Here is a 27000-nt window from a genome sequence, read left to right on the forward strand (position 1 = left end):
TCTATCACTTCAGAGCCATGTTTTTTAATTACAGGTTGTTTACATCATATTGCTATCCAGCTGAGCTATGAGAATTGTACCTGAGATTCACAGCTGAGCCAATCTGAGTAACACACAGAACTGCCCTTGGACTCTGAGATCTTAATTAAAACCTTGTCTGCCAATTCATACATAGACAATTGGCTGATGATAACAGGACAAGCCTGAGAAGTGCCAATCAGGCTTCTTGGTAAATCTCAATCAATCTTTGTGTTTTCTATAATAACCAGTGGTGCTCAAGGTAGATGCCATGAAAGCAACAAGCAGTAAGGACAGATTTCTTTGACTTCCATTATTACTCAGTAAGGTAGTATTGTCCTTGGCTGGGTTTATTTGATTAAGCCCATTGCTCTGGAGGATTGATGCTGCTCAAAACCCCTCACAGCTCTGACTCTGCTAAGCATCAGAAAAACAGGAAACTTCTCCATCTAACCCATGTCATGTTCTCCCAGTATTGAGCTGGTGGCTTTAATATGGTCAAGAAAAATATGTCAGTCACAACCCTGTCAGCACCCAGGGCATAAATCACAGACAAACAACCACCTGCTGAATCCCAGGCCAAAACTGGGAGAATTGTGCTTTTGGTTCAGATTGATTCAGTAGAAAATCTCAACCCAAGGAAGCGCTACTTGCCATTCAGATTTGATGGGATCCGAACCGGCACATACATGAAGAGGAAAATATGACTCATTCTACAGTATCCATCCTTCTGGTCTGTGCGTACAATGTTGAGCCCCTGACTCTTCTCACTTTTCGGAACGCATAGGTACAGCAAACTTCTTACCGTGAGGAAGCTGACCTACCAACATAAGCACCTTCTTGCAGGTAGCGTCACAGGATTACAAGGAAAAGCAGACCACGTCTGCCCTCACAAACGTAACTCTGCAAAAGATTGAGATTGGTACAAACTTACTGACATAATTTCCTAGTGATTTAACTACATTGTTCTGCACATAGTTTTTCAACTTTTGATGGTGGTATCAAAACCAGCTGTTGTATTTGTCTGGATTTTGCTGCAGATAAAAGTATTGAGATTTTGAAGACATATTTCTCAATATAAAGTTTTGGCAAAAATACACATGAGCTTTTTGTTTGTGTTTTTGAGACAGAACAAGTGACGCTACTGAAGACTTCTATGGCTAGTTACAGGCATATAAGCTTGGAAAAACAAGTCTATCTTGAAATCTTGAATATTCTTTAGCATTTTCGTACAATGATACTACATTTTCTGTACCTTATATTGTACTCAAAGCTTTAAAAAAAGAGGGGGTCAAAGTCCAATAAACAGCATATAAAAGAGTCTGGGAAGGTATTTCCACTTTGCATCTGTTTACTTTAAGTCTGCAATTCATCCTCATGATGATTTATTCACAAAAGATAGCCAATCCATGTACTTTCTGAGAGAAAGTTATTTTTTTCATTGTTTTGGTTTGTTTATTGGATTTGATCTACTGTTCTTTTTTCTTGCTGGATTTTTATTTTATTTTTATTTGTTTTGCTTCAAACTGTTTTAGCATAACAACTGTTTAATCACAATACTTTTACTTACTCCCAAAGATGAAATTCCAGTGATTAAACCAGTGAGATTCTTTAATTTGTGCATATTCTCAGGCAATACTAATGCTACGTTTTAGTTCAGATTGTTTCCAGGTTAAACAATGAGCATTCCAAGGTACCTCAGCAGTGCCTAACTACTCTTAATTACAATCAGCCATGGTTACAAGAAGTTCTTTGTTCTGCAAATGTTTTTAAGTTCTGTACTTTAGAAAATTTATTGTGTCAAATGAAACCTAACCTTGCCTTCTCTGTTTGGCAACAAATGCTGCTTGCAGGTGCTTCCAAATGAGCTTTTAAATTATAGTTAGCCAAGACAAATGTAATTTTGCTGGTATTCCTATCCTAATTGCAATTTAGGTTGCATTTAAATGAGTTGTGGGAGACTGTTTCAGGCAGAAAGACTTACAGTACAAATTAAACAAGATTAATGTTGCAGTTTATTTGATAAATAACCAGTCCTCTACTATTTATAATAAATCATTTCCCCAACAATTGGTTGCTCAAGTTTCCTTAAGATTATAAAGTGCTTTTATTTTGTTTAATAGAACACTGAGGAATTTTGATTGGTGGCAAGGCCAGCCATTATTCTTGGTGTCATGATCTAGAAACAACTGTGCCAGAAACTACACTATCCACAGAAACAAGTTAGAGTGCTTTAAATCAGCATCTTATAATAGTTCATCTTCGGTGCTTCTTTTGCTTTTATTTAATGGAACTGTTTAATTTTGTGTATTTGCACTGACTGTAAAGCTCTTATGGTTAAATTATTAATTTATACTAATAAATGTTGCCAAAGAGCAAGTGTTAGCTTACAGAGCTACTGTGTATGCAAAACCTGATGCAGTTGCATCTAGGTTTTTATTCGAGCATGCAGCATGCTTTTATTTCAGTATCATTCCTTTTTGGACTTGTGTCTATTTCACTGTTAGACAGTTTTGTTTTGTGAAGGGCAACGCAATGAAATTTGTATTTTGATTAGATCCAGGAACATGCTGGTTATAGTCCTGCAACACTGGAAAACTAGGTAACTAATTTGGTGTCTTTAAGAGAAGAATCCCAAAGCTAAGGTCAATGTGAATTAAGTTGCTTAATAGAAAGGCAGCAGATCTGTGTTTCGTCATGGAAAGGTGAAACTGTTCAACTGAGGTGAATTTGAAGTTAGTCAGTCTATTCAGAATAGTCCTCTCACCCGTTTTGCAAATTAAAAATTCAGCTAGACTTTATCGGGTAGTTCCCAGCTGGCTCTAACTTTGCAGAGCAACCCTTGGCTGCAAACAGGAGCTTAGTTTTGATGCCTTTTGCATATGAAGGCAAAAGGAAGGCTAAAGCTGCGCAGTCAATACATTAATTGACCAACTGTGTGCAAGCTTGACAAAACCAGTGTAATCTGATCAAAGTCCCTTGTATATGACAGGATTCTGGTAACATTGCACATAGTCTATTATTTGGGAAGATGAAATATTGAGGAACTGGCAAAAGTATAAAAATAATACCATAACTGCACACCTGAGGGTCTCAGCAGAATCCTGCTAAGAACACTACACAGACTCGGAGGTAAATTTCCTCCTACAGCTAGGACTGACAACAAAACTGAATTTAAAAAAACATTTGCAAGTCTCTGGACTGCTAACTTTCAGATAATTAACTCAGAAAGAAAGCTTTCACATACAGGTTGCGTACAGTTCAGGAGCACTGAAGCTGAGAGTAACAACTGTTTCTTGACTTAGTCAAACAGTGACTGTTCTACGTCAAGAAAAATGTAGCTGCAGCTGCTTTCCAATTTCATAATGTAACACAGATAGCAATTTTATGAAACATTACATCTCTGCATCAGCTGTGAATTACTGCAAGAGAAGCAGCACTTTTCAGAGCCAAGAGTCATGTAAACCAAGTGAAATTGGGAAAGGACAGAGCCCCAGTAGGATGTACAATAGGACTAGTACTTACAATGAGAAGTCTCCTATACCATGCCAGAAACATCCTAAAATCAGCTAACTCTATGTAGAACTATTGGGAGTTAGATGTAAACCTTCACCTTAAACCAAGAGTTATTTTACTCTGCCAAATTAATTCCTGCTGCAGTTCTTTTCCACTGGAGATACGACTGTCCGCAGGGTTACACCAGGGATGAAAGTGTCCCACTGGATTTCTGCAGCATCAATGTTTGCAAAGAAGATTTATCATGATTGTTGAACAGCAATCTTTGCAACAATTTAGCAAGGTTGTTTTTAAGCTGCTATTATTAAAAAATGCAATCTGGAAGGTAGTCAACACGTACATAATTCGGCAAGGTGACACAAACCCAGTGCCAGTTTTAAAGAGCAGGAGGACCTAGAAGAAAACAGATACTGAAATAATCAAACTGACATTGATGTGTTTCACTTTCAAACATCTAATTTGTAGTAGCAGTTCAGAACTCAGTTTGAGAAGTAAATAATATTGAATTAATATCAGTATGTAGTTTTCCAAAAAGCACGCATATGTGTATGGCAGGGACCAGGCTTATGTAAAAAACCATTATCAGATGTGGGTATTTAGCAAATTATTAGCAAATGACACAATTGTCTGTAAACAACAAACCAGTCTGATTCAGACAAAATGGAATATTTTTAGTGAATTAATTAGTGTTATACTTTGCCACAAAAATATTTTATTTCAAAGACTTATGCATGACTTTTGCATGGTTAAGGAATTCTGTTGCTTAATTTACTTAATTACTATTTGACAACAGTAATAGTGTTCAAAATGTCTTTATTCATTAACACCGCGTTTCAAGTAAACTTAAGCAGTAGGTAATCATCACAATGCTTTATTGATACTCTATATGGCAGCTAGATATTAAAAAAGAAAAAAATTGTAATTCAGAGAAGGGCAGATGCATCCCCCTTCCACCCACAGCTTCCGGGAAACCCAGAGGACCTGCTAAGTTTCCTTATGGAAGCAAAACCAGTTGCATTCCATGCAGCTACAAAGTCTGTAAATTTTTTGATCCAGACACCACACCGTTATTTCCTGGGGAGGTAATTCTTATGGCTATTCATCTGCCACTTGGCACTGACTCCAGAGAAGCAAGTCGTGAGCACAAATATAAAATTTTCTGTCATGGGTACACAAAGGACAAAGTGACAAAGAGCAGCTGTGGATGGAGATGAGATGCTGATGGTTTAGTTAGATCTGTGCATCATTCAGCTGTCCCTCTGCCATCTTCACCGGAACATTTGTCAGAAGATTAGCATATGAAACTGATAGACCAGAAGATGTTTAGTAATACACAGAAAATCTGCCTTGAGTTCCTATATCAATATGGAAAAAAGATGAGGGACAACTGACCCTGGTAATCGTGTACCTACACAACGACAGGAATCTGGAGCTTATGGGGAAAGTCTGAAACTGTTCTACATGAACCTGTGTGCCAGGCCCAGCTGGAAAATGCTAAAATACTACAAAAATTATTCCCACAGAAGAAAGCTGTGGACTTCTTTTAAAGGTCACTTCAGAATGTTATGCTTTCCTTCCTACTAGCTTACTGCTTGATGCCAAGCCACTGGTAAGTGAGACTATTTTAAAAAAAGATTGTGCAAACAGGCCATAGGGATCCAGGTCATAGCTTTTATTTGGCCTCACAGTTCTTTGTTCCCAGAATACAAGAATTTATTTCCATTAGCAAAGGACATAATTTTCTCAACAATAGATTTTGGTATGAGGCAAACTCTTCCATACACAGAACTGGGAAGGTGGAAAAAGGAATTGCAATCACAAAACCAAATAAATTTTTGTTGGAAGAGGTTGACAAACAGCAACTATAAACAGCACACTTAGCTCTGTATTTAGTCTCCAGCCTAACTGACCGAATTTTTAATCATGTTGAATGTCAAGATCTCCCATTACACTTTGTATACCAGGAAAACTGTGTATCAGGCACATGCTAGGTACTACATTTCTATTTGCTGTTTATTTTTTACTGTTATCTGTCCTTACTTATTTTATAAAGACTGTTATTAGTTAAGAGTTTGAAAGGGAGCATCTTTTCTTTGCAGAAACCTAAAGGTTTTTGCTTTGTTGCTGATGCTGACATTCTTCAGTCCTGGAAGATCAATTTGTAGCAGCATAGTCCAAATAGTACTCCCTCTCTTAAGCTTTATAAAGAGTAAGAAAATTGTGGAAAAGAGCGACTTTTCAAAAAGTTGAATTTAGAACAAGTTTCTGTTAATGTGCTGAAGGAATAGTTGGAAATCTTTCAATGTGAGGTGTGCCATTTTTTGGCCTTTTTTTCCTATCCTTGTAACAGTTATACTGCATTGTAGGTGGAACCAATAAGGACCTCTTTTTTTTTTTTTTTTTTTTTTTTTTCCTTTCCCTTTTACAATTTTATGGAACTTAAAATCCAGGCCATAGACTATAGTTTGTTGTATTCTTTTCAGGGAAAGGTTTGTCTGCTCTACAAAGGAGGGGGTTGGGGGTGGGGGGGTGGAGAGCAAGAAAGCCACCACCACCACCCATCTATTAATAAGGGCTCATAGACAGGATGTGTTAAAACCTTAGAGCAAAGCAAAAGTGAGAACCCTGATTTGTGTTACTGAATGCCAGGACAGCAAACCAATTTGCCAGTCAGGCATAGATGTCTCCCCAGTCTTATGTTAGATCAGTTCCACTTACTTTAAAGAATATTGACTTATTTGAAGCAAGGTCAGGAAACTGAGTCTCTCAGATGTCAGCTAAGTGCTCTGGATGTACTGTTTAACAGAAGATTGTATTTTGTCTCGTTGTTAAATGGGAAGATTCATGATTTTCTTTTTAATCAGGTAAACCACTTCCTTCTCAACTTCACCATCACTATTCTTATCCTATCTCTATATCCTGTCTCCAGAGAAAGGAGATGAAAACTGTGACCATTGTAAGCGACTAATCACAGGTGGATGTAAACCCAGAGAATTGATCACAGGTGGATAAGCCCAAGTTTGAGGAGTTTTTATGGCCCCAAATACAAATGGTGTATTGGAGAGGAATGAAACAGCAGTGGAGGCAATGCAACCTGAAAAGCATTCGTTTGGGTAAAGATTTCTTTCTGTTAAACCATTATTTTATTCAAGAAAACATGTGAGTAATACTGACTGTGACTTAATATTGCATAGACATTAGAATATGAATGTCAAACAGAAAAAAAATCCCAAAGTTTTCGGTCTGAAAACACAATGGAAAAATCTCTTTCTATTCTATTTCAGGGATATGCATAAGGATTCTGAACATCTGACAATAATTTTCTTTTTCTGTCAAGTTAGTACACATTAATCTCAATGTTAGTACACATACCAAGGCTGTCTATAAGATGTTTTAATGGGTCATTCCATCTTGCTTCAACATAAAAAGGGTTTGTGGGAATAATGGAAACTGGAGACAGTTGTAAGAGTCCTTCATGTCAAAATTAGAATTGTAAAAATAAAGAAGCCAATCCTATTTCATTGAAACCAAACAAAATTACCTTGAGTTCATTGTTTACAAAATTGGAGATTCATGCTTCTGCTTTTATAATACTTGCATTTTAGTCCTAATGTCTTAAGCCAAAGTTGTTGATACTTACCTCCTACTTGGTATCCATCAGGCTTACAACACACATGGCTAGTTTATAACATAATCCAATTTGAGATAAAGATACTAATTCTGCAATTAAGTTTTCTCTAGAACAAATGGACATCAGAGAATTCATAAACATGTGGGTTAAATAAATGTCTGATGAGTCACAGAGCCAACAGTTGTTCATGTTAGTGGCACTTCTTTTAAATGTTCACAAGAGAAGGATACAATGATGCTTCCATATGATGTTGGATGAACCTTACATAGTCCCAGGAACAGTCGAGAACCCTAACTAAAACTTGCTTTTATTAAGTGAAAGTGGCTATGCAGACTATTTTCTTCTCCCTTGCTAGAAAATCTGCATTCAATTCACATTTGCTGGTTAAGCATGCACATTGCTGCAGGCGACAGTAATTCCTGAGAGAAATGAAGCAGTGTAATCGGATGTGGACTGGCACAGGTAATACAGCCAAAATGATTGTTGGTGGCAGGTTAGGTTGGCTGTATCTGCCACTTTTTCCATCTCTAGTACTATGAAGGAAAAGAAAGCAAAGCATCGTTTTCAGTAAATTTACTGGTGGCTAAGATCCCTTTCTGAATCCAAGCTGGCCAAATCATAGGAGTTAACACTGAACCAGATAGAAAGCTTAGTATATAGAGGCGGGAGGAATTTAAATTTAGCAGCTGCTGTGTGCCAAGTATATAGTCATTTTTCTTCAGGGAATTGGTTGAGTCCAGCACATTGGCAATGGGTAAGGGGAAACCTATTTTGCTTCCAGCTGGCCAGTCTACGACTCTATAGCTCAGAGGTTTAAAGTATTATGCTGCCTGATGTGGGACAATTGCCTGATGACCAAGTGTGAAGTTGGGAAATACAAATTACATACCCTGACAGAGCTGTAATATTTGTAGGGAGATTCTGATCTTGTTACCAGTATTATGAAAAAACAGTTAAGTGTGTTTATTTTAGTAAAGTAACAGGAAGAAAGATGGATAAGAAGTATGTCCAAAACAAACAGTATTTTAGAAGGGGAATTCCTTTTAATTTTATTTTTTCCCAAAGGGTAAAAAGCAATGTTTTTTAATCATGCAAATTACCTCCTAACTATACAGTTAATTAGTGCAAGTTAAATTTGCTTGTCTTTAGCAAAAGTCATCTGGATAATCTAAACTACTTTTATTCAACCTCAAAAGCAGAACTACTTGCTGCAGGGCCTGCACACCTGCCTGAAAAGTTGAATATAAACCAGATAATCAGCAATAGGAGAACTCTTTCCCCACTCTCAGCTGTAAGAACTTCTTAATAGCAAATCTACAGTGCTTATAAGTTCACTACTATCAAACCATCTGAATGTTTCAGAAAATGCTTATTCAAAAACAAAGATGAGGAAAGCTAGAAATCTGAGTTTAAACACAGTACTCTAACCACAAGAAAAGATTAGTTTGCTTTTTTTAATCACAAAGCTTTACTTTATGGAAATTATAAATAATCAATTTAAATCGTAGCCCTGCCCTCCCTCCCAATGCCAGCATATGCACATTTTACATTTATACATAGATATTGTTTTATGAAACCAATCTATATTTAAGTCTATATAAATAGACCTGAATAAAATAATTTCAGTGCTTTAGTACGTATTGAAGTCACAAAGCTGGTGTGACCTTGCCAACTAATACACAGTAAACTGTTTATTATTTGTGAGAAGTTCTTTAGTAAGTTAAGAGGTAATGACCACTCGATTGCACACACTTACCATTAACATTGCACACACTTACCATTAACATTCCTAATGCATTTCAGAGGTCAGGGGGGAAATTCACTTTCTCCATGGACAGGATCAGACAGGGAGACAGAATTAGGATAGCCCCAATATATTGTTGACCCACTGCTGACGTCAGTTCTTGTCTGTGGACAAAGCACAGCATTCACTACTGTTGATCATAGTGCCGCTGTCTCACCTGAAAACACTATGGGATGCCGTAAGGGTATATTACATACTTAAGTGTTTCTTAACTGAGAAAACACAAAAAGTAGCGATGTTCAACTTTCTCTACAGCTTTTTCAAATTAAGTCATACAAGATTCATTCCTGTGAGCCACATAAAATCCATACATGAAACAACTGGAAGAACTTCTGAGATGCTTAAAAGCCTAAGTGTTAGCAAGGGGCAGAAGACACTTCAGTAGCAACACGTTCACCCAGGTACATTTACTAGGATGTATGTCATGTTCAATAGCACAAGCACAATGAGGTTTTTTGGAGAAAAACAGTTGCAATAGCTAATCATACTTTATAGAGAGTGTGGGCATTTTGTCACCCAGAGTTCTGTTCTCAAGATGAAAAAATCCTTTTCTGCACATTGTATTTCATCAAATTCCCCAAATTTTTGAACTTAAAAGAAAAAAAAGATGCACCAAGTCTCTGTCTGTAGTTAGCAGCAATTAAACAGGCATAAAACTTTTTATCTTCAAATGGTAGTTGGATTTGAAGACAGACTGGACAGAAGAATAACTGTGATGTATTTTGCACTCCATCTTGGGTAAGAAACCATGTAGCTGGTAAGAGATTTGTGTGCAGTTTTACCGTAGAGCAGTGCGTGAGGAATGCCGGAATGCCCTGCCTATTCTGAAAGTTTTGTACCAGGCATTTCAAGCTCTGAACTGCTTTTTTCCATGGAGTCTCAAAAAAACCCTTTGAAGAGATAGTGCACAAAGTGAATTCCCTGGTACTCTTTTGCAGTTAATTTGTTTCATCCCCCAGAAAAAAGACCCCAATAGAAGATACCCATTCATGTGCAAAGCCAAGAATCTGGGGCAGAACAAGAGCAAAGGTTACACTGCACCCACCCCCAGCCTATTCAGAAAGAATCCCAGTTCTGTTTCTCACCTCTGAAAATCAGACATTGTATCTGGGGATAGAGAAGAATGGCCATGGAGCATTGCCTCAAAAAAGAGAAATAAAAATAGTCCATGTCTGGACTTTAAATAGAAATGACAGGCTATAGCCACAGGTGATGCATAAAATTAAGATACTTCAGAAGTATGACCCTATGCTAGGGAAGTAAGCCATCTTGCAGTGGTGGAAGTAGCTGTAAAATACCTCATTTTTATAGTTACTAAAATGTACTTCAGCCTGATTCAAAATTTGTACCAACTGAACTGCAGGTGTGGTGTTGCACAAATTTAAACCATTTGAGTAATGCAGATCCTTGAATGATGAAGTAATTAATGCTTAATTACACCTAGGTCCCTTGTAGTTCCGTTTGATATATTAGCAAATACCAACCATATCTGTTAAAATGCAAAACTAAACTTGCAGCTTCTGCACTACTCAGGATGAGCATTAACTGGCTCAGGAAACAGGCAAACCTTTAAGACCTTCTTCTAAAGACAACAGAAAAAATTAACTGTAGATATACACTTGCAGGTGGGATATCTCATCTGTGTTCGTACTCTTTGTGTGTGTACTTGACTGGCCTTGTAAATACAGTGTTAAATTAAGATGGCTGTAGCTACTAACTGTTAGCCAAACTTTATACAGACTGCCAGTACTGGAAGAGTTGTGTTACGTTTATAATTAAATCTATGCAGGAAACTGTTCATGCAATAATTTATATAGGAGCTTACTGTATTTATTGCCAGATAACTTAATCTGTGGATTAAATTGTGTAGATTTACAAATGGCGGCAACTGTGGATGCAGTGAGCTAAAAATGTGTCCAGCATTTTCTGCAAGCCTGTATATTTCTTTAGCTGTTACTCCATTTGCTTTGAGAAATGTTATTTTGGCTGATGAATCTCTTGATATACTATTAATTACAAAATTTACAAAAATAATCCATAGAAGTTATTACCACTAATTGAGTTTGAGACATGGTGAGAACACAGAGAGCATTAAAAAAACCAAAAAACAACCAAAACCCAAACAAAAAACAAAAAACAAAAAACACAAACCAAAACCCGAAACAAATCTGAAGTTAGGAGAAGTTAGTCTTTCATAAGCTCAGAAGGTTGCTGCTAGAATCAGCCTGAATCCATATCAGAGTTTCCAGTGATGACCACATGGAGCATGAGGCCTCTTTTGATCTTGGCTCATCATGTAAGTACAAACACAGGAACAAATTGCTTTTCCCTCCTCCTTTGCCCTCAAACATCCGTGAACTGCCCCACACCTTTACCTCCATATCCCTGCATGGATTTATGGTTATTTCATTTTAGAATGCAAAACTGATAGCATATACTGTACAAGTCTGTTGAACTATAATGTTAAGGACCCTGAGAAGTTTTTGAGAAAAATTGAATCTTATCCTTTTAATGGCTATAGCAGGAACAGAAATACACTAAATGCAGTTCATATTTCAGTTCACAGATTGTGCCCAGAATATAGGCCTGTAACTAAGAAACGCAATCTCTTGACTTCCTAGAGACAAAAAGTTGTTTGTGATTTTAATGCACAGCTGAGTTTTCAGCAAAATACGAAAAAGACGTTTTGATGATGGAAAACTCATGCTGTGACCTTTCATCTTTTATTGACAGTCTTTTGTTTTAGCTTTATCTTTAGATGATAAAAGTACCCTTTTAACAGATAAACAAAAAAACATGCAAGACAACGTATTTCAAGCATATTTAGTGGAATAATAAAAGATTCCTAGGACTAAGTCCTATGAAAGGGTTATATATATTTCAGCCTTCATGGTGTTTGCTCTTGCTCCCAGGCCTTGTGCAAGTGACAGAGGGCTTTGAGAGGTTTACTTGACATGGTCATTACTAGGGGAACAGTAACGACTCTTTTGGGACTTTTTATTAGTGTTCTTTCATGGGAGATCACTGGTTTTATAGCCAAGCAGCTAAATACATTCCTGAGCTGCCCCAGTGTGAAATCCAACAGTGCAGTGGACTCTCATGGATGCCTGTGAATGCCAGTGGATTACAGTGGCAATTAGTGGGAAGTACTTTTAAGTTAAGTCATTTACAGTTTGTACTGAACAAGTTGAAGACTGCTCTTAACATAAAAACAGCTGCTGAGTCATACCAAAACATTCACCTGGCCCTGGATTTTTTCTCCAACAGTGGCTACAAGGGATAACGGGTTACCTGGGCAAAGAACAGGGCAAGCATATATGACAGTTCCCCTTTCCACTCTCCAGTCTCCAGTGTCTGACCAGTTCCAGGTTAGGGACATATATGAGGGCCAGAGCCCATACTGCTACACAAACCATCTTCATGCAGAATCAGCCAATCCTAGATAAGTTGGAAAATGGAAATGCTGGACTTTTTAAAGGGGACTTAATAAAGCCCTTCAAAGCAAAACACTGCCTTCCCTAAACAAGGAACTCTTACTGCTCTGATAATCCTGTAAGAAAATGAACAAGGAAGTTACTTGTGAGATAAGAGGAAAGAAATGCATTTATTGTCCACATTCACATAAAACCTTACTGCATTCACAAAAGTCTTTGCATTTTTGAAGGATACCCAAAAGTCACAAGGGGAGAGGTGTGCATTGGTTTTTTTGTGTTTTTTCAATTCTTCTCCAAACCATTGGCTTAACAGCTTTTATTAGATAGTTTCATTTATAAACTGCTGCACGACACCATAGTAGAAAAAATGCCATAAACCCATCTAAATTAGACAAAGTTGTAATCTGTGTCCAAAGCAGTATGCACCGTATGCTCTACAGTCTTTAATAAATCTTTTCCAGCTATACCGTCCAGGAATATGGAAAGCCCAATTCTTTCCATTCAAAATAAATCTGTGCTCATGTCATGATCCAATTTTACAATCTCTGACACTAGTGTGTTCATGCTTTTATATAAAGCATACCAAGAAAAGGGGAATCACCACATAGTTCAGCAGATGCTAAATGAGCAGTCTGTGATGCTCATCAGTATGACTACCGTAATTCTCCTTCAATGCAGAAACTAAACAAGTCACTCAGGCACCCGAGACTGAGGTCCCTGATTCTGCATTGGGAGTGGCATTCCTAGAGCTGCATACCAGACTGCAAAATGCCGCAGTGCTTTGCATGGTAATAGCCAAGTCTTCTTGTGAGTTAATTCCAGCTTTTTCATTCTAAAATCAAAATAACTGAAATCTTATGTATTCTCTAGGATTTTCTGCATAGCTTTTAATATGTTTCTGCATACACTAATCTTTGAGGAATACCATTTGCCAATTTTTTCCATAGAGATTTTCCATACACATTTTCCACATATTGTACAATTTTTCTGAGCTTTGTTCTCCATCCATAAGTCTCACAAATTGTTCAGATGTTACAAACAACTTTCTCTGGAAATAGGAAAATAACGAAACAAAAATACACAGAAAAACTATAACATATAGCTGTAAAATGCTCCCTTTAAAGAAGCTGCTTTGCTTACTGACCTGATCTTCTTTCTGATGTCTATCACTTACTACTATTCCTGTTCTTGTGCAGAACTGTATTGTTCTTTCTATACCTTCTACTTTAATTGTGGTGAGGATAGGATCAGTTCCATCTTACTCACTGGCAAAATGTATGGCCAGCATCCATTCTGCTATAAAGATTCTCTAAGCAGTTTGAGATTTATCATCTCAAGTTTTCTGGAGAAATACTTGATCTTAGTCCTCCCACTGTTCACCCCTCCCAAGTTTTGAGCAAGCTCTGAGTGTTCCTCTCACCACATACTCTGTGGTCTTCTCTCTGCCCTGCTGCATCTGTGTTCCACCAGGGAGGAAACTGGCCAGGACATGATGAAGGATGCCAAACTGACATGAAGTTTCCCAGTTTTATTTCCAAATATTTTACTAAAATAATCAGGTTGGCCAGGTTCACAGGTTCTTGCAGAAACAAGAAGGCTTGGATGATGCTAAGCCCCACAATCAGCACAACACACAGAGATGCTTTCCAGGAGCACCCTAGGAAAGGATGGTCTGTCATCCTGCCTTTGGTAAGGCTCTTTGTATTTAAATGAAGCCATTAGTGGGCAGAAGTAGCCTCAAAGCCATACTTGGATCCAAATGTGTGGCTGTGAATTTTGTTTTAAAGAGCCATCAAGGATAGCTCAACTCAAAAGGGGTGCATTTACCAACTGAAAGTACACTTTGATATGCATTCTCTCTCTGAAATACAATGTGCCAGGCACGATAGTTTCTACTTCTGATGGCAAGTGGTTGGTATTACGCTGAAGGCATGGCCCAGGGTCATTTCTAGAGATGTTTTTAGATCTCTTCCTGCAAGGGGGAGATGAGATTTGTAAACAATCTGAATTCAGGCTATTTACAAGGAAACATCAGTGGAAGAACTGGATCTCAAAAGTACCATTACCTTCAAGCATCCCTAGAATCTTTCAGTTCAGGGGACTAAAAATGAAGCCCTCACACACATCAAGAGCTTTTCTCCCTATAAGCACAGATAAAGTACAGAAAACCTGTAGCACATATAAATGCAAGGTTAAGATACAGTATTTTTTTCAACTATATGGTCAACCAAAGTATTTTAGCAAGTTTATTTATAACATAATTTTATTTTTTTTTACTATTATTCTCTCCCCAAACACTGCTGTGATATTTCTAAACATGACAGGTTATTATCCTTAGGTCTTCAATGACCAGGTGAAATATATCTTGGGAAAAAACATAATTCCAAGCATGTCTATCCAAATGTACAGGAAACAAGAATCTTATCTTACAGAAATGCACTGTTCACCAAAAACTCGTAGCTTCCTCTTCTATATTTCAGTTAAAATTAAGATTCCTGGAATCAACCGCAAATACCTCTGAATACCATCTAGCAATGCTAAACTGAAGTTTTAATACAAAGATTTACTCAAAAAAAGTGTGCTTGCCAATCTTAGTCAGTTGTTGACTGGCATACTAAAGGGTTCAAAGGCCTAAAGTAAAGTCAAGAGTGCTTTAGCTAACTACTTCCATGGTCAGCAAAGACTAACAAATTGGTTAAGACATGGAGTAATATGCTCTGCACTCGATAAATGTGTAATCTTGTCCAGCGCCTCTGAGACAGGGTTGCCGAAATGCTTTATGATTTTTATTAGAATTCACAGTAGAATTCCTATTCCTATCCCAGCTAGAAAGACTTCTATTTGCAGCAAAGAAAGAATTATGCTAAGAATCTGCATACTACTTTCTGTGCAAGTTTCTTTTCTAAAAGGTTGCAGTTCATAAAAAATGTATATAGATATTATTTGGGATGATGAAACAAAAATAAAAGTAATCTGATAAGCTCACCATTTTTATCTGGGTGTGGTTCACTCTGAAAAATGATTTTATGCAATAAAGCAAGACAGGTAAGTCAAACTGCATTGGGGATTCTGTCAGAAATTCTAATCACAGATGGTCAGACTTTTTTTTAACAGAAGTCAAAGCTTTTCCTGGTAATAGACCAGTTTTGACTGTTACATATACACCAGCTGGTATAGGCAAGAAAATGTAGTTGGCTGGGACAGGGGCTGAATAACTTGCTGGTCTGAGCAAGCAGCTGGGTTTTGCAGAGCCCATCTATCTCTGCTTTGCTTTGCATGATTTAGAGCAGGGAATTGAACTAATGTGAGGGCCCTAACCAGACAGTGATAAGCTGTCTGTCTTTTTAGCTTGATGAGTATTTAATCAGTTATACACAGCGGAGCAGCTCCAGCCACGGAGAGGCCAGTCTTCCACACCAAAATAGTCGCCAGCCTAGCTGTCAGACAGCAACGTAAGCATTCCCAAGTCTGATTCAGGCAGGATCTGATTTGAAGGCAGGTCTCCCAAATCCCATGAGGATACCATAAGCATGAGGCAATCAGCTGTGATACGTGTGTCTGTTCAAAAGGTTATTTTTGGCCCTGATGCAGAACGGGGAAAAACCTCTCTCTTTACAAATCTGTCCTTTCAAAATGGTAGTCTCCCAGTCCTCCATATATACCGAGTCTGCAGAAAAGGTTGAGCAGAACCTGTCACAATGCCTGTTCATGGAGATGGGTGATGCAGCCAAGGTACACCTGGCTGCATCTGCCGCAGAACTTGCTTGGTGAGCGTGGTTTATCCATGTGACCATCTTACAATTTGCTGCTGAAGCGGGAACTTTGGACTGTTAACAAAACCCGCTCATCTCAACATTAGAAATACCCGTTTTAAATAAGCAGACATACCCACCAAAGCAGCAGATACCCGCGCACGTACAGGATGCGGCAGAGGACGGGAGGGCCACGCCGGCTGCCCGCGGGTGGCGGGGCAGGGTGTCCCCCGCGCTCCCGCCCCGCTCGCGGACGCAGGATGGCGCCCTCGGTATGAGCAATTCACCGGGACGGAGCAGGTTGAGGACTCCCTTCCAGAGTAAAGCGTTTCTCCCTCCGAATGCCCGTATTCCTAAGAAGCATCGATTTCACAGCTCCGGTTTTCAACGCGCTGATCCGCTCAGCTGCTCGCGAAACGCTGTAACATGAAATTTGCCCAATGGCTGTAGAAGGATCCCAAAAGCAAGCCTTTATTGTATGTAGTGCGACGTTTCTGTATGAACGATGACCAACAGGACTACTGTTGTAGGGGGTTGTGCTCATTTTGCTAGAGCTACTGTTAAAAGCAATGTCACATGCTTACATGGAGACTTTAATTCCACGATGGCACTGCCCTGTATCTTACTTAATTTCTGGGACTTGTGACCCACATTCAGATCTGCCTGCTGCCCTACTCCACCCACCAGATAACTTATTCCTAAGCACACAGACTTTTGGCATGTCATCTTTCCTTCTTGTGCTCATCTCAGATAAGCTGCCTTTCCTAAAAACTCAACATAACCACTACTGATCTTTCAGTGGGATTCACCCCTGCCAACCACATAAGGACACGTTATTAGCATTAGAAAAAAAATGTAAATGTCTCTGCAAATAAGCTGCACACAGGCAAGCGTGCAGCGTTTATTGACAACGGCGAATGCCAGCCACGGGTCTCACCCCCCCCACCTCGCGGGCACATAGCCACCAGCCCTTAGGGACCACCAGGGTTACTATGCGGGCTGATCCTGTTCCTTGGCTCCTCGGAGAAATCCCGGAGTAGCTGTACTCCTCAGCCTCTCGAGTCACCTCACGGACCAGGCAGCTATTACAGATTCACCAGAAGAATTACACTTACTGCTACTGCCTCCGGCTCGGGAGAAAAGCACGTACCCGCACCATTTGGGAAATACTGTTAGCAAAAGCTCGAAATCTTGGAACCTAGGTTCAGGAAACTTTTTTTTTTTTTTTCATCCCCTCTTCTCTTTTTTTGGCTATCGGAAATTAACTTGGCGGTTAGGAGAGCGAGGCTCGGATTCCAGCACCCCCCGCCCGCCACCGCTGGCTTCACGGAACACAAGCGATCCCGCAGACCGCCGCTGCCCTCTGCCATGGCCACCTTCCTCCCGCCTCCAGACGGAGCTGGCGATGGCGCGGCGCGGCCCCGGCCGGCGGGCGACCCCGCGGCCCCCGCCCCCGCCCCTGCCCAGGCCGCCCGGCTCCCCGCCGCAAGCCGAGGGGCAGGCGGGGGGCTGCGCGGAGGGCCGGGCCGCGGCCGCCACCCAGCCGCCGCTCGCTGCGCGGGCTCAGACGCCGCCTCCCCTCAGCGGGACGGCGTGATTTCAAGTTTCCTTTTACCAAGGCCCGTTATGGGACGCGAGCCGGGCCCGGCCGAAGGGAGGGGGAGAAGGGGCTGCCGGGCCCAGCGCCCACCGGCAGCATCCCTACCCGGCGCCGCCCGCCCGCCCGCACACCGGGGCTGCGGCAGCGGCGGCACAGCCGTCCCGGCACCTCCCTGCCGCCGGGCTGGGCTGCCCGCCGGCAGCGCCTCTCCCGCCTCACCCCTCGGCACCGGGCGAGGGTTGCGGTGGGGACGTTAACCCCATCGCTCCTCCGCCCCTTCCGCCGCGAGGCGCGCGCGGCCTCCCCCGCCTCCCCCCCCCCTTCTCGTTACCCCGACTGTACCCCTGCCCCCCCGCCGCCACGTGACGCGGCGCGCATGCGCGGCCGCCCCGCCAGCCCGGGGCACATCTGCAGGCTGACGTCAGCGTGGCCCGCGCCGTCCCCCGGGCGAGGCTGCCAAGGCTCCCTGCTGCCGCCGCGCTCGGCTTGGCCGGGGGCCGGCAGCGAGAGGAGGTCTGGGGCTACTTCAACCAAACTTTCTTGAGTCCTTCCTGCTCTGCCTGCCTTCCCCCTTCCCCCCTCCCCCCTCTCCTCCCCTTCTCTCTGTCTGTCGCTCCCCCCTCTACCCCCCCAACTCAGATGATATTCACATGGTATTTTGCACAGAGGAGGCTGCTCAAGAGGAGGGCATCCACCCCCACCCCAATATAAGCCTGCTTTTCCTTCCTTCCTTCCCCCCCCTTTTTTTTTTGTTGGAAAGACAAAATGTGCAGGGTGATAGGTTGGGTGAATTGATGGCATCCTTCCTCCTGCCAAGCCAGCCCGCTTTCTAAAAAACCCTTTTAGGAAGGCTAGAGAATTTTATTCTGTTGGAGAATATAACCCTGATGGTTGCTTTGCACAGAAGGGAAAAGCAGAGAGGAATACGAGAAGCGTCCTGTGCAATCTCTATTGTTTGAAACTTACTTTATATCAGAAATTGAAGATGAGAACGGTAAGGAAGATTTCACGCTATTCAATGAAAACTTTTTGCTTTTCTTGTGTCCCGAATAATGGTGCGTGCAGGGCTTCGGGGAGCGGGGGGAGGTTTATATTGCATTAGGCGAGGTGGGTTTGGAGTGATTTCAGAGAGAAACCTTTGAGGATGGGGGAAGGGGGTGCGAGGGTTTTCAGCCGAAAAGACTAGTGGTATATGAAGTACGGTCTCGAATGGTGCAATTTCTTTAGATCTTTCATAATTTTAATACTAAATCGTTGGTAGAGGGAGGGTAAAACCAGAAACAAAACCAAAAAACCAACAACAAAACAACAGATGAAAGCCAAAGCAGCCCCCAGACCCCAAGGACAACCCGCAGGGATTCTGGATTGCTCAGCCTGGGAAGCGCGGCGCCTGGCCGTGCCGTGTCCGGCGTGTCCGCAGCCGCGGCCGGACAAGTGCACACTTTGTGCCGGAGCTCGGAGGGTCGGCGCGGCCGCCGTCCGCAGCCCGATGCTGGCGGGGATGTCGGGCTTTCGCCGTGCTCGTCAGGAAGATGGAAGCGTGTGGTTTTGATTTACTTCGAGCCGCTTGGGATTTGCCAGACTCTTAACCCCGCGGAGCCGTCTTTATCGGTGTGTGTCTGTCTCCGCAGCGGCCCGGGGTTCAAAGGAACTTTGTTTGGTGGGAGGAGGTTAAGTGGGCTCTCGCTCCCTGGCGATGTGTGTGCAGATTTGGTCTTCGCTGTTTTCTTTCATTGTTGTTCAACGGAGAAGAGAGACGGAGAGTCAGACTCTTGTTTTTATTTGGGCTGCCGGTGCAACGCGTTTGGGCCAAACGCCAAGTGTCTGGGTCACACGCGTTTTATCCAAATAGATTCAGCGCTGCTGTCTGGAAATGGGCTGCTGAAAGTTAACTTTAGGATCAACCCCACCACAGCAACCAGACTCTTCCCTTCAGCCTCTCCAGGGAGTTGTGTGTTTGGGGTTGGGTTTTTTTTCCCCCCCTTCCTTTTTCCTTCTGAATTTTGAGTGATGCGTGTCTGCTGAACTGCGGCTTGCTTTAGTATTTAATTTTTTTTTTTGTGCGTGCAGACGTGTGTATATAATATGCATGTGTATACGTGTTGGGTTGTGTTTGTAGCCATGCATTTTTGTAGTCTGTTGACTTTTTTTTTTTGGGGGGGGGGCGTTTGCTTCCTGGCTCCCCCCGCGAAGCGCAGTGACAGCTGACCCGCGGGCAGGGCCGGCGGGGCGCCGTGGGGCAGGCGGCTCGGGGGAAGGCTGTGCGTGCAGCGGCAGCCCCGTGTCCCCCCCCGCGGGGCGGCTGGCCCCGCCGTACCTCGGGGCACGCACAGCAGCCGTTCTGTGCCTCACGCCTCGGTTTCTGCTTGATTCCTGGGAAGGAAGGATCCGTCCTTTCCCTTTGTACGTGTCCCCCTCCCCGCCACCCCGCGGCCCCCGTTCCTTTTCACCGAGCCCTTCCCGGCGCGGTCTGCCCGTCGCTGTTTGCCCCGAGGAGTTCCCGGGGGGGGGTGGGGGTTGGGTGCGGGCGTCTAATCCCCGGCTTTTGAAGCCCTGCAACGCTTTTTACGGCCAGCCCCGATACCTGTAATTGAATTTGTGTGATTGATGCCCGCCCCCCGCCCCGTCCCCTCCCGCCCGCCCTCCCCATTTCCTTAGCAACCACTCGTACTGCCGGCGCGGCCGCCCGCCCCTGGCCGCGCCTCAGCGCGGCGCTCCCCGCCGCCCGCCCGGGCTGGGGAGGGCGCTGGGCACCTCGCGGCGGCGGGGGGAGCCCGTGCCCCGCTCCACACGCGCGCGGGGGCCGAGCCGCCGGCGGGGCGGGCGTGCTGAAGCAGCCGCCCCGCCCGTTGGAATCGGCGGGGCCGTTTCCCGCCCGCCGCGGAGCTCGACGCGTGTCGCGCCCCTCGACCCCCCCGTTCCGCCCCGCAGCGTAACCCCCGGCTGCGCCGTGTGACCCGGCGCGGCGGTGTCAGGTTGTTTCGGCACCTGGCCAGCTACCGGGAGACCGCGTCGCCGTCTCCGCCGCCACCGAGCGTGCTGGAGCCTGGCCGTTCGGTGGTGGACGCCCTTGGTGTGGAGATGCCGGGAGCGGTGGGGGAGGTGGCAGTCCCCAGGGGAGGCGGCACGTGTTGCGATGGCCTTGGGATAGCCTCTCTTCAGCTTGCCCGTCCTGAGGCTTGAGCTGCCTTCAGTTTATGGGACGCTTTAGCTGCTCAGGGAGCCTCTGCGAGGATGGAGGCTCTCAAGGTGACTGGTCTGAGCAGTCTGGTCAGTCGGCTCCCCATAATATGCTTTCTGCCCCGAAGTCTTCCAGTATGCCTTTATGGCCTTTGTTCCCTCCTTGTTGAGTTCCAGTGGGTAGGAAGCCTATGGCACTGGTGACAGGAGTGCCGCTTTTGCCATCAGTGCCGCCACAAAAACGCCTGTGCCATAGAGCTGTTTTGTCATCAGTATTCTAGATTTTGAAAAACACCTTGTCCGTCTTTGCTGCTTGGCAGAGCTAGAGCATTTACCGTTTGGCAGAAGCTGTGGTTTTCAGTAGATGTTCAGGACATGGAGCCACACCTGCCCTTACAGGTGGGTGAACGTGTAGTTCAGCGGTGAGGCAGAGGAAATGCTTCTTAGTGTAAGCTTTGTGTGGACTGAACGGGTCATCTTGGCAACAACCAAAAGTCAAATACTGAACATAAGCTTGTAAGGAAAATGGAAAGAAAAAAGGGTGTAGGCAGTGGATGCTTTGATGTTCCTACCACGTTTCATACTGGAAGAGCTATGTCTGGAGTTACCTGAGTGCATTATCCTTCACGTCAGTTATCCTTCACATCCATTACTGCTCCTTAATTCAGAGCAGTAATATAGTTATCTGTGGTCTGCTTGTGTCAGTGCTCAAGCTGGCTATAACACTTTTGGAAAGGAGGTTAAAGATTCTACTGGAAATTTCAGCAAGCTTAATGGGAAAGGAGGTTTTTCTTGTGTGAAGCTAGAATGAGGGACCCCATTTCACACAGCCCCCTGCAGGGACACTTAGACGTGGATGACTCTTGGATGCTGTTGGCCAGTGCCTACCATGTGGGCCACTGGTGTCTAAATAACAGGATACATAGTTTACGTCCAGTATTTTGAGTTACCTAGGTCCATAGGTACTACAGTTGCAGGAGGCCTTAATGTTAGGGTGACATTATCATCCTGAGAGGCTGAACGTGAGCTCCCAGTTTCAATTTTTTGACTAAGTAAAAGCTGTGAGGCAATGTTACCTCTCTGTATGGCAGTAACAAGCCATTACTGGACTACGTGGTCCGGTTCTGGTCTCTGTGCATGAAAATGGATGCTGATGAATTGGGAAGGGTTCAGCAAAGAACTGCACAAATATTTGGACGTCTGGAAACCGGACAGTACAGAGTGAGATAAACAGAATAGGTTGAGCTGCTTATCAGGAAGTGTCAAGACGTGCATGTATCATATTATAACTAGTCATGCAAGGAGAAGAAAGCAGCTTATTAGCAGATGGGGTAAAGTAAGATTCAGTGATAGGAGTTTGAAACAGGATTTTCTCAGTTTAAGAATAAGGCACGTTATTTGGTAAACTGGTGTAGCTGAGGAGTATGGGGTTGGTTGTCTCTTGAAAACTTGTAGAAGTCTAAAAGATGTAACTAAATGTTAGCTAGGAAATAAGGTTTTACATGGAAGGCCAGACCAGAGATTTTCATAATATGCTTTGAGGCCTTGCTACATGTGAATGGCATCACTAAATCCTTATGCTTCCCCAGAAGCTAAGCCCAAGCTATGCTTGCAAAATATGTTATTCCCTCTACAAACCTGATTAAATACTTTGTGCTGTCTTGAAATATATTTGAAAAGTAGGTATTAGAATGATCAGATGAACCTCACTTACAAGGAATAATTAAATGTATTTGAAATTGGCTGAGAAGTTTCCTAATACTCACTGTGCTATTAGTAAATAGGATTTGCATGATGTTGAGCTTTCCTGAGATGATATGCTACAACTCTTTAACCTTTGCAAATCGTCCACTGACTGCAGGGGTATAACCTGTCTGAATGAATGTTGTAAATCACTCTCAGAATTTTAGAAAAGCAAGTTTATCTGGTGTGCATGTAAGTGGCTATATGTGCTTTTAGAAATTTGTTTTTAAACAGTCTTCCCCATCTTAGGTGTTCTCTTTCTCCATTGTGTGCCTTAGCAGAATTTGCTCTGTGCACAGGTGTGCTGTAAGTGCTTAAAAGGACTGATTAGTACCAGCTGACACAACACACGGTTTGGTATCCTATGATACTGGACTGTTAGTTTACTACATAGATATTCCATTTAATCCCTAGCCACAGCTAGAGCTGCTTTCTAGTATTTCTGCAATAGTGTTTTAAATAATAATAAAAAAAAGGGGTGGGGTGGGGTGTTAGGGGGAAGTAACATCTTATTTGCTTAATCTGATGACCTGCAAAATAGAATAAAAATATATTCTACTACATCAAATTGTAGTTTGATGACATTTTTGTAGATGAAGACATTCTTGACACAAGTATTTGAAAAATCAGAATGTGTGTGATCAATAGCTTTAGATACGGAATTTGTTCTTTGGTACTCGAACGTGCAGCCTTCCCATTTAAGTGAATGAGAGTTCTGCCTGCGTAAGCAGAACCAAGGCCCAAGTAATAACAAAATATATGCTGCAGAAAGATCAGATAACTACTCTGGATTGTTTCCCAGGTTCTTCTTTTGTCTACCAGTATATTGGGTTTAGTTATTCACCACAGAAATCAATGAGTGCGTAACATTGATTATAGCTGGAGCAAGTCTGAACACAGTATTTGAGCAACAAGAAACCTTAATTTTATGAATCCTTCTGCCTGTTTAGCATGAAGTCGATACGTGCTTCTTAAGCTGTATGGCTCTGCTGTTCAAGGTTAATGGTAATTCATGGTTTTTGTAAGATTGTGACCTTGAACCATGGAAGTGGTAATGGTTTAATATGATTTCAAAATGTTACATTGTATAATTCATTATGATGGCTTATTGTTTTGCAGTATAGATCTCTTTTAATAGAAATAATTTGCCTTGACTCACTTTCTTTTCTTTTTCAGGAAAAGAAATGGAGGAAGTTCAGTAACTATCCAGTCTAATGCCTTACTGACATCTTCAGGAATCTTACAAATACGTATTTTGAATTGAGAAAATGACTGCAGATATAGAAGAAAGTACAGGTTCTTGGAAAAGAACACCTGTCAAGAAGTGGAACATGCAATAGCTAATTTGGAAGTAGTATAAAATAAATATACTTGTTATGGTGCAATTCTGGAGGGGAGTTAACTCTGTAGCACACAGGTAGCTCTCCAAGGAGGGGGATAAAAAAACCTGCTTTCTGTTTTTCTAAATTATGGAAGTTTTTTGGAAGATGTGGACATGGATTTTGAGCCTAGTCATGGTTTCGTCAGAATTTCACAGTGACAACAGGCTTTCGTATAGTTCTCAAGGTAGGGATCTGACCTCTGTAGCTGACAAGAAGCGTCTATTTTTGCATTGCATTTGGGTAACATTTCCTAAACCATGTTTTATAATTAATGAGATCGTGTGGGCTCTGCTCTTAGTTTCATCATGATTCATTGTCATAGAAGTTTAAATACAGCAAATCTGAATAAATTTTTTGTTTTTATTTTCTTTGCTTACTTGTAACTGCTATTAAATCTAGTAAAATGTTGTGCTTGGTAACAGTTTAGAGACTTGCCATAACAACATTCACATGTTTTTAGACTAGGAAGTAAGGATCTATTCTGGCTTCTATCCATTAACATTTATAGCTTTTTAATGAAATGAAGAGCTGTTTATGTGTTTTTACAATATAATACTTTTCATCACTACCATTTTTATCCTTGCAGGTGGATGTAATAGCTTTTGTTTTTGAATGGTATGCCTGGGAAGGCTGTGTCCTTCTTAGGTTAGAATTCAGCCCCAAATATTTACGTATTTTAGATAAATAGGAAAAGATACGTAGTTAAAAACTTGTAATTCCAGTGATATCAAATCAATAGGAAACTGAACACATTTTCTTGACTCAAGAAAGAAAGAAAAGATGTTTTATTTCATTTAGTAAAGTGCTGCATCTTGCATTTACTTGAAAATTACTTTTACTTATGAAGGTGATTAGATTTGCCAAGTATGGTTTATGTTTATGCTACTACTTGTTGTTTCCTGTTATATTTTCTTCTCTTCTATGCCCACTCCCTGGATTGTCTTACCTTGTGATTACAAAGAGGAATTCCTGTCTTACCTTGAACACTACCAACTAACAGTCCCAATAAGGGTTGATCAAAATGGAGCCTTCCTCAGCTTTACTGTGAAAAATGCTAAACCCTCAAGAAGGAGGAGGAGCACAGACCCTTATGACCAAGAACTGGCAGCATCTAAATTATTTTTTAAACTTTCTGCCTATGGCAAGCACTTTCATTTAAACCTGACTCTCAACACAGATTTGGTGTCCAGACATTTTACAGTAGAATACTGGGGGAAAGGAGGACCGCAGTGGAAGCACGATTTTTTAGACCACTGTCACTACACAGGATATTTGCAAGACCAACACAGTACAACTAAAGTGGCCTTAAGCAACTGCAATGGTCTGGTAAGTATACGTTACATGTTGTAGTATAATAGCGTGCCTGTCTCTTTTATATTACAGAAGAAGAACTTAACTGGCATATATTTCAGGTTTTTGAGTTCCTATGGGAAACAAGCAGACAGGAAGGTGCAGAAAACCCCTAAAACCTGATCTGTGTCCTGGGGAAAAGTATTAATCATTTTTTCAAACTTAGTTGTTAAGACCCAATTCAGTAGCCCTTTAGCAGGCAACATTTTTGGTGTTTACAGTGTCTACACCAGGGCTGCAAGATTAGGTCTGTGCTGAGATCCTTACAGGTTATAAAACAGAGCACAGGGAGAAGGAAACAGTGGATTCTTTAGGATGCTGCATCTCTCCAGGGAGACATTGATTGAACTGAACACCTGCTTGTCGTCTTTGAGAATCTGGGTTTAGAAACTTTGAGTGAAGTAACAAAGAAGAGGAATTGCTTGGTGTAGAAGTTGTCATTTCTGTAAATTCAAAAAGTGAAGAGGAAATTAGCTCCTTTGCAAGTACCAGGAAGTAATTATTTACCTTTTCCCTTGAAATATTTTGTTTACAAATTGTGAACAGTTGCATTTAAAGGTGGGATTAGAAATTCTTATCTCTTCTGTGCTCATCTCTTCTTTTATTGTTGTTCTCATGATTACATGACAGAAGTACTTCCATGGGAAAAAGCTTTTGTTATTCCTAACAAAAATTAGAAAACGAACAAAAAAACCAACCCCAGACTACTCAGTAACTGGAATAGATGGGCATGACAAGGAAATACTAAATCAAGAGTCAGTAATTTCTCTAGTAAAAAATATTTGTACACATTATGGTTATTCGTTCTGGTTTTAGCTATAGTAAACACTGGTCAATCTTCTTTTTAGGAATAAACAGCTCTAATTGCTAAAGAAAATAGGTAAACTGATTCCTATTTATCATTGGATGTGCTGTTGAATAATGCATCTTGGGATGTTATTTACAAACAAAAGCCAGCTGCTTCAGATATGTTGCATTACACCCAGATGCTTTGTGGTATCTCTTTTACAGTCTAGGTTAACATTTTGGGCTAGTCTTGAGGAAAAATAATTTAATGGTGATTTCTAGGGCTAAGCAAACACTTTCAAAGAAAAGTAGTTAAAATGGGATTCCATTGAGTGTGGTATCATAGTTTGGTTAATGCACACTTATAGTGGATAGGTCAGAATTTAGTACAATTTTTGTTTTGGTTTTGCAGTTCCTGTGTAATAACTTTTTTGTCACAGTTATTTAAGCTCTTAAACTAATATATTCAATAATCTTGCTTTTGAGTTATTTTCACCTAAAAATACTATGGACCAAATTCCTGCCTTCAGGACTTGCTTCTTTAAAAGAGGCTGTATGCTTCTCTACGTCCAGAGTTTCTGCCAGTTGAGGCACAGACTGGTTGGCCCTGTTGGAGCCTGCTGTCAGTGCTGTGGTGCTCCCATTTCAGTTCCTCTCTGACCTTGGTCAGGGAGTGAGTCAAGAATGCCTGCTCTTGCCCTAGCTCACTCTTGTTTTATTTTCGTGTTTGGAAAACAAGAGTGGTATGAAGCAGGAAAAAGTCTGTATCATCCTATGAGCTTTGCCTGTCTCTTGCTCCTCATG

At 41.9% G+C, this 27000-nt stretch overlaps 1 protein-coding gene across 1 annotated transcript in view; it reads left to right on the forward strand.

The window, feature by feature from the left end:
- Positions 1-18207: 18207 nt before the first annotated feature.
- Positions 18208-27000, forward strand: part of ADAMTS6 (ADAM metallopeptidase with thrombospondin type 1 motif 6) — a 153961-nt gene continuing 145168 nt past the window's right edge. The window contains exons 1-3 of the mRNA XM_037374274.1: positions 18208-18749; positions 23855-24244; positions 25022-25386. Coding sequence (XP_037230171.1) covers positions 24148-24244; positions 25022-25386 — 462 coding nt within the window. The 5' untranslated portion in view covers positions 18208-18749; positions 23855-24147. The remainder of the gene's footprint in view (positions 18750-23854; positions 24245-25021; positions 25387-27000) is intronic.

The sequence above is a fragment of the Falco rusticolus genome, chromosome Z (genome assembly GCF_015220075.1).
Source record: "Falco rusticolus isolate bFalRus1 chromosome Z, bFalRus1.pri, whole genome shotgun sequence".
Taxonomy (NCBI): domain Eukaryota; kingdom Metazoa; phylum Chordata; class Aves; order Falconiformes; family Falconidae; genus Falco; species Falco rusticolus.